This window comes from Microtus ochrogaster, unplaced genomic scaffold (genome assembly GCF_000317375.1).
Source record: "Microtus ochrogaster isolate Prairie Vole_2 unplaced genomic scaffold, MicOch1.0 UNK41, whole genome shotgun sequence".
NCBI classification, from domain to species: domain Eukaryota; kingdom Metazoa; phylum Chordata; class Mammalia; order Rodentia; family Cricetidae; genus Microtus; species Microtus ochrogaster.
The window spans coordinates 2,140,315-2,148,851 of NW_004949139.1; the positions used below are offsets into that span (position 1 = coordinate 2,140,315).

Consider the following 8,537-nt stretch of genomic DNA (forward strand, 5'->3'; position numbering starts at 1 on the left):
AACAAAAAGTTTTTCTAGCTAAGAGACCTTTCTTAGTTAATACATCCTTTTTTGTTTTATTTTGTTTGTTTGGTTGGTTTTGGTTTTCGAGACAGGGTTTCGCTGTAGTAGCTATCAAGCCTGTCCTGGAACTAGCTCTTGTAGACCAGGCTGGCCTCGAACTCACAGGGATCCACCTGCCTCTGCCTCCCGAGTGCTGGCATTAAAGGTGTGTGCCACCACCACCTAGCTAATTAATACAGATTTAATTTAATACATATTTAATCCTAGCACTCAGGAGGCAGAGGCAGGTCGATCTTTGAGTTCTAGGCCAATTTACAGAGCGAGTTCCAGGATAGCCAGGGCCCTGCAGAGAAACCCTGTCTCGAAAAGCTAACTAACCAACAAAGGAAAAACTATTTTCTTTAGACTTAGAGCCCCAAAGAGTGGATGTGAGATTAATTTCTCTGGATCCCTCCATCATTCCTCAGCCCAGTACCAGTCACAGACAGGGTTTAGTCTTGGTCTTCTCAATCAATAAGACTAATATATGAAATTCAGCTCTTTTAAGTTAATCAGCAAATTGAGCCTCTGTTTCTCATCTCTCTGAGAAGATTATCCTACCCCAAAAGAAAGGAGGGATGAAGGACCAAATATTTCTCCTGTAGGCATTTTAGGGATTGCCAGGACCACTTGCAGCAGATGCAGAACTTCTGAAGCAGTTATCACCACTTAAGCCCTACTTAAATTTCCACAGTAATGACATGTTTTGGATCCTCTGTATCCTATGCACATTTCTACTTTATATCTATTGACTCATTTCATCTTCATAAAAATAAGATGAGGTGAATAATTTTCTTGTTTTTGGTTTTTTAGGTTTTCAAGACTTTTTTTTTTTTTAATGTGCGTATTCCTGGCAGTCCTGGAACTCACTGCTTCTGCCTCCTGAGTGCTGCGGTTAAAGGTGTATGCCACCGACACCAGACTTTTTTTTAAAGGCAGAGTATCGTATGGGTGGGGTGAGATGGCTTGTTGAGTGAGACCTCTGGGTAGATGAGATAACTCAGTGGTAACAGCACTTGCCACCAAGCCTGACAACCCGAGTTCAGGCCTTGGAACTCAAAGCGTGGAAGGAGAAACTGACTCCCACGAGCTGGCCTCTAACCCCCACCAGCACTCATGTACCCTCCTCACAAAAAAGTGTAGGACTTCTTTGTGCCTCCACATCTTAGTGCCGCCAACCCATGTGTGTCACCAACCCATGATCAGGCACATGCTGGGCAAGCACTCTACCAACTAAGTGACCACCCTAGGCAGAAATGATTAAAATCCCCACTTTACCAAATGGAAAACGGAGAAGGAACATTACCTGTTCCCTGCCTGAATCATGCCAATATGTAGAATCAATCCCATACAGTAGCTATAATTGCCACACTGCAGAATGATCCTTTATGGGTTAGTCCAGGCCAGACCAAAGTGAGTGGCGCGCGCCTTTAATCCCGGCACTCTGGAGGCAGAGACAGGAGGATCTCCTCACGGAGGCCAGCCTGGTCTACAGAGCGAGTTTCAGGACAGTCAGCAGTGTTTCACAGTGAAACCCTGTCTCGAAAAAACAAAACAAAACAAAAAGTGAGAAAAGAACACTAGGAACTGGGCTGGAGAGAGATGGCTTAGAGGTTAAGTGCACTGGCTGCTCTTCCAGAGGGATCAGAGTTCAATTCCCAGCAACCACATGGTAGCTCACAACCACCTGTAAAGGAGGTCTGGCGCCCTCTTCTGGCCTGCAGGGATACATGTATACATAATAGATAAATAAATAAACCCTAAAACAAAACAAAAAACACTGGGCGCTGGTTTCTCTTCATTGTGAAAAAGCCTTTAAGCTGGGTCTTGCAGAACTTCCACCCTTAACCCTCTCCAGAGACATCTGACAGGATAGGGCTCCCTCTTCTGATAGAAGGTGGGAACAGCTTTGGCCCAAAGTTTCTGGGATGGATTTAGTCTCTCACTACCTGCTAGGTTGTATTGATCGGGTTTGTTTTCCCAGCATTCTGTAACCGGCCGTAGGGAGAAAAGGCTGGAGCAAAACTGGCATAATGTTTCAGAAGTGCAAAGATGGATAATTCGACTAGAATGAGGGTGGAAGACTGGAGAGCCCCGTTAGGGAAAGAAAGACATTTGGACCTCACTGAATTAATTTTATGTTCTTTCAACAGGTGATGGCATGTAGCCAGAGGTAAGAAGACAAGGTGACTTATCCAACATGTCAAAACCAGATATCCAGGGCCCTTCTGTCTGTTCTCACCCAGCCAAAAATAGTGGGGACAGAATAGACCTGGAGAAGCTTGGCTTCTGGAGACGCGAGGTGATCAGGAGAGCCAGAGGTCGCGGGCCCGAAAAGAGGGGAGGAGCCAGTGTAGTTACTGGCCCTGTTTCCTCCCTAAGATCCGCCCCAGACGCACCGCCCCGCCTCGCGCCGGTGCTGCTGCTGCGACCCGCCCCCTTCACTCGCCCCCGGGCCGGGCGGGGGCTCCGGGTTCCTGGGCCCTTAGCTACCCGTCCGGCACCCTAGCCACCGCTGCTTGGGTGAGTAAGGGAATAGCCGGTTTGGGCCACAAGGTAACCTCACTCGGGGAGCCCCGCCACGAGGTCCGGCCTCCACAGGCCTGGAGTCCGGGTGCCTGCCCGCCTTGTGCACACACTCGGAACCCGGGGAATTGTAGGCGGCCAGACACTGAGCCGACTATTGCCCGCTCTGTAGTGGGGCTAGGTGTGCTGGGATTAAATGCTGCCTTTACTCCGCAGGGCTTCCTGCTCAAGATCCCTCCAAGCGCTGCGGATGGAGGCGTGGGGGAGCCTTGCAACCTCATAGTCTAGTTTGAGTCCCAGCTCTGCCAGTTACTAGCCTGTGGCTTTGAGTAAGTGTTTTTAACCACCTCGAAGCTCAGTTTCCTCTTCTGTGAAATGGGAACCCAGAAGACAGCCAGCACATACTCTTAGAATAAATAGGATTAAAAGAGATTGTATATTAAATGCTGAGCTCAAAATGTAGATTCTGGCAGGATATAAAGTGGGGATACTCCTTTAAAAAAAAAAAAGCAGTTTTCAGACCCCTGTGTGGTGCCTGTAATCTCAGCAACAGGAAGACAGAGACAGGAAGGAGGATTGTGAGTTTCCAACAAGCCTGGGCTACATAGTAAGGCCCTTTCCCACACACACTAACACTCTAAAATAGAGTAAAAGCGACTAAGTAGTACCAGTGAAGAAGCGAAAGCTGTCTAGGAGCAGAACTGCAGGTAGTGCGCTCCTAACCCTGAGATACCAAGCAGGGACCAAGTTGGAGGGGCCTTAGAAGTAATCTAAACCTTGTGATTTCTTTCTGTTGTACAGTTTGAAACAGGCCCAGGATGGTTAGGTGACTTGTCCAAGTCACACACCTAAAAGCAAAGCCAGGCACAAAGCCAAGAAGTGGAACCAACTATCCTTTCTGTACCAGCTCATCATCCCTTCCTGAGGTAAGGTCTGGTCTTCTGTTGGATGAGGAGGAGGTCAGATGCAGTCCAGGGGTGGGCTGCCAGGGAGAACGCTCTCACCTAGGGCCCTGTGCAGGGAATGTTGGGTGTGGGAGGGTCATCAGTGCCACTTCAACTTCCAGGGGAGATGCTTGACCAAATATTTATTGCCCCAAAGGGAATTTGGGTTGGGCAGCCTTTCTGGCCTGGCAGAGAGGTAGTTGGGAAGGTAGATGAAAATGCAGAGGTGTGTCCACCTGTTTCTGGAATGCTAGGAGGCCAGGAGAACAGAGTTCTGTTTAAGGGTGGGGCAAGAAAGAGTCATGGCTCCAGACCAGAAGGGCCGGTTTTTTTTTAATGTGTCTGGAGCCAGCTATTGCTTGGCAGCAAAACAAAAAAACACCCCAAATTCTGGGAATGATTATTCCCCGGGCTCAGCCTTGAGGAAGAGATTCTCTGCCTCTTGGTTTCTCCATCTTTACAATGGGAACAGGCAGATTGGCTCATCTATATAGTACATGGTATTTCTTTTCTTTTTTTTTGTTTTTTTTGTTTTTTGAGACAGGGTTTCTCTGTGTAGCCCTGGCTGTCCTGGAGCTCACTCTGTAGACCAGGCTGTCCTGGAGCTCACTCTATAGACCAGGCTGGCCTCCATGCCCGGCGTATTTGTTTTCTTTTGTCCTTGGCTCACTCTGGTCCTAATCTGACCTTCCTGCCTGGAGTTTTGGTCCAGAGAGAGAGAGGGGTGAAGAAAGTCAGAGTTGAAATACACAGCCCTTTGTGAGCCCTCCCTTCCTCCGCTGATCCTGAGTCGGATCCTGAGTCGGATCCCGCTTCAGCTTCCCTTCTACTCTAGGGTTGTTAGTGTACTTAGCTATTTTAGTGCCTTACCTTAGAAACTCTTTCAGCTGGGCGGTGGTGGCTCACACCTTTAATCCCAGCAGAGGCAGGCAGATCTCTGTGAGTTCGAAGTAGCCTGGTCTACAAGAGCAAGTTCCAGGTCAGGCTCCAAAGCTACAGAGAAACCCTGTCTCGAAAAAAACCACAAAAAGAAAAGAAAAAAGAAAAAGAAACTTTCTTGTTTGTTTCTCTAGACAGGGCTTCTTTGTGTAACACAGCCTTGGTTGTCCTAGAACTCTCTCAGTAGACCAGGCTGGTCTCGAGCTCACAGAGATCCATCTGCCTCTGGCTCCCAAATGCTGGAACTAAAGGCGTGCTCCACCACACCCTAGCAGAAACTCTTGTCCGAGGGAGGAACCTTTACCCCATCTCAGGAGGCACTGGGTACTGAGAAGCCACCAGAAGCTGACCAGGCAGCTCTGGCCTATCCACAGCAAGCCTGATTCTGCAAAGCCTTTCACCCTTCACAGCACGTGAGGCACAGGCAGGAACAATCATGGGATGGAGGTTCTGTCAGCTTCCATGGAGTCCCTGCTACACTGGATCACTGTGCCTGCATATAGCATCCCAGAGTCTGGGAAGAGAAGGACCTGAAAGTGAACCAGGGCCCTGCACCTTAGAGGAGCAGTGAGAACCGAGAGACTGGGGCAGAGGCTTGGGGGCTGGGTAGGGGGACATGGGCCAGTCTATTAACCAGTTGCTTTAAAGTTTGGTTCTTGAACCAGTGGGAAACTAGCTAAATCAACTACTACAGTCTAGGCTTGTCTAGCCAGGCAGAAGGTCGAGGAGAAGACTGTGCAGTCTCTCTCAAGTTTTATCTGAGTATAGATCAAGTTCATTGTCTTCCCTCAGAAACTGAAGTTGAGTGTTACCTTGGGATTCTGAGTCAATCTTCCCTACATAGTACAGGAACTGTAAAAATTTTGGTGTCTCCTCATACTCCCTGCTATATAGCATAGCTAAGTTTTGGATTGTGCAGGAGTGTAGTGTTACCACTGGCCCCCCAGCCCTGCTGTCTGGGACCCTGACAGTGCCCTCCATCCTCAGGTTTGACAAGATGTATCAGGTCCCACTGACGCTGGACCGGGATGGGACCCTAGTCCGACTCCGTTTCACCATGGTGGCCCTAATCACGGTCTGCTGTCCGCTCGTCGCCTTTCTCTTCTGCATCCTTTGGTCCCTGTTCTTCCACTTCAAGGAGACGACATCTACACACTGTGGGGTAGGGCTCCCGTCTGGACCTTTTCTGAGACCCTGATTTGATATTAACGGAGTGAGCCAGTTCTCCTGTAGGCTCCACCAAATACACTGGGCTACTGGGTGGTGGTGGGTCGCTTGTAAACTGAGGTCTTAAGAATTAGGCTCCTTCTACTTTCCATGAAGGTTCTAGGAGCTGGGGTCATTAAAGTTGGGCAGTCCCCAACCCAGAACCTGGACCAGGTCTAGAGGTGCACGCTTTTAATCTAAACACTTGGGAGGCAGAGGTAGGTGAATTTCTGAGGCCAGCCTGATCTACATGGTGCGTTCCAGGGCAGTCAGGAATATAGAAATTCTGCCTTAAAAACAAAGTTATAAAAACCCAGAATCCAATACCTGCTCCAGGGTTTCCTGGGAGGATAAGACAGGAATAGAGGACATTGTAGGTTTCAGTATGTTGTTGTGGGCTTATGTTTGTGAGAATGTGTCTTTGTACATGTATGTATCAGTGATTGTGAGGGGCGTGCCTGTATTTAATGGCTTTGAGAAAGGTTATGTGTGTGAAAGAAACTCGGTCTGTCTGTGTGGGGACCTAGTTATGTGCATGGATATGTGTTCTAGGTAGGCCCCATACCTCTGAGGACATTTGAGCTATGAAGAGAGACTTGAGAGTTTCTTTCTTCATAAAATGTCAGAATAAATAGGGTAAGGCTGTGTTGACATCTGCTCTACTCCTATTCGCTAACCGACAGTTCTCCCTGAGCCCCAGAGCGTGAGCCTCAGTTTCTATGTGTATAGGGAGAGAGGTGGATGATGCCCTGCTCCTTTCCGAGGCTAATGTAGAGAGAGGTGGATGATGCCCTGCTCCTTTCCGAGGCTAATGTAGAGAGAGGTGGATGATGCCCTGCTCCTTTCCGAGGCTAATGTAGAGAGAGGTGGATGATGCCCTGCTCCTTTCCGAGACTAATGTAGAGCTCCAGGCAGAGCAGCATGGGAAGGCAGGCTGGGAGTGCCAAGGGAGGACAACAGGAGGAGGAAGAGAATGAGAAGGGACAAGAGACCATAAGGTTAGGAGGTGGCCCCAGGTGAGGCAGAGCCTGGACGTGGAGCTTAACTAACCTTCGAGAGAGCGTTGAAGGCCCCTGCCAGCTTCCTTTATGATCCTCAGACTTCTGAAAACCATCTGCTCCATGGGGAGACGAGGTCTACCAGAGGATCCTCTTTGGGAGTGTGGGGTGAGTATGTTCAGTAGGACTTGAATTTTTTTTTCTGATATGTAGACATGAGCCTTGATTGAGGGCACACAGTCTGATGAGAGATATCAGAGGGGATAGGGAAGCCGAAGGCGGTGGCTCCTGCCTATAATCCCAGCAGTGGGGAGACTGGAGTGGGGAGACTGGAGCAGGAGGATTCACTAGGACCCATTACCTAACTCCTGTCCATCCTGAAAAATCTTCCCAGGGTGTTTCCCGCTCTAGAAGCCCCTGCCTAGCCTCTTCGAGGCACCTGCTCTTCTTGCTGTTAGTCCCCCATTTCTCTCATACGTACCTGTGTCTGTCTTCCTCACCACCCTGGGATCTCCATGAGAACAAGCCCTGCACTGAGTCACGAAGTATTCACTGGATAAATAGACAGGACTTCCCCAGCTGGGAAAGGTTGGGAAAGGCAGATAGTCCAAACAAAATTGAAGGTTTTACTGCTTATAAGTTAAACAGAGTAGCCTGTTTGCTCTGCCCTTCTGGCTTGCCCTGAGGGCTAACGGGTCCAGTGACCTCAGCCTACCTGATACCCACTACCCACTCTCTGCATACCAGTTAGGGAACGAAAGCACGGGTAGCTGCTTGCCTAGTGACCCAGGAAATATTTCACCCCCATTCCCTGGGGCTCTTCTGTCGGATATAATTGAAGCTTTTCATTTATACTTTGAATTTCCTATCCAGAATATCTCAGGAAGGGCCAACCCTAGGAATAAAGTAAGTAACCTAGTGTAACACAACATCATTAATGATATTGCCTCTGCTTATCCCAAGTAACAGTGAGCTCCCTTCTCTGTAGCTACAGAGGTTTGTTTAATAACTGAGAATGAGCACACTCTTTTTTTTTTATAATAAAGCATAGATTGGGAGGGGGTGATTTTTTTGAGACAGGATCTCACTGTACAGTTCTGGTTGGCTTAGAACTTGCTATAGAACAGGGTGGCCCCAAACTCACAGAGATTCACCTGCCTCAGCCTCCCAAGTGCTGGGATTAAAGGCGTGCACTACCATGCCTGGCTAACAGATTTTTTCACCCCAAAAGTCTGCCCTGGCCTTGGCTCTGCTGTGATAGCCATGGAACTACTCTTTCCTCCTGGCTTTCCATCGGTCCTGCAGAGATAAAAAGACAGTAATGGAGACCCTAAGTCTGTCCTAGAAGCATAGCTCTAAGTTTCTCAGGAAACCTTCCCAGGACAGGGTCTGTAGACTCCTTACAACCCTAAATATGTCCTTGGCTTAATCCAGTTGGTAACTGTGTTGTCTGGATAATAAGCTTTCAGCTAACCTGGGAAATAAATGCACAAGCATTACTATTCCTTCCTATTTCTGTCAGACTTTTATTGATGCAGCCCAAGCTACCATTAGCTGTTTCTGTATAGGTATAGGCTGGACACTGATAGCTCATATTAAGGCCTGCCTAGAACTCTTTCGGATCTGATTCTTTTTTTATTTACTGTTTGTGTGTGTGTGCACATGTAATCATGCATGCATGTCCCATGGCACACGTGTGGCAGACAACTTTGAGAGTCAATTCTCTTCCTCCACCTTTGCATTCGATCTGGGGGATATCAGGTCATCAGGCTTTAACACAAGCACTTTAGCCTTCAGCCATCCCTTCAGACACTTGGTCCTCTCTCTCTGTTTCTCTGTGTAACAGCCCTAGCTGTCCTGGCACTAGCTCTTGTAGACCAGG

The 8,537-nt window shown here is 48.4% G+C and overlaps 1 protein-coding gene across 8 annotated transcripts in view; it reads left to right on the plus strand.

The window, feature by feature from the left end:
• Pgap2 (post-GPI attachment to proteins 2) overlaps positions 1-8,537 on the plus strand; it is a 33,654-nt gene that overhangs the window by 16,128 nt on the left and 8,989 nt on the right. For 5 of the 8 annotated variants that reach the window (XM_026790116.1, XM_013354371.2, XM_013354373.2 and 2 more), the window contains exons 2-5: positions 2,196-2,215; positions 2,785-2,897; positions 3,370-3,494; positions 5,439-5,613. In XM_026790116.1, the coding sequence (XP_026645917.1) occupies positions 5,449-5,613 (165 nt within the window). In that variant the 5' untranslated portion in view covers positions 2,196-2,215; positions 2,785-2,897; positions 3,370-3,494; positions 5,439-5,448. The other 3 variants (XM_026790117.1, XM_026790115.1, XM_013354372.2) reach the window with 3 other exon arrangements.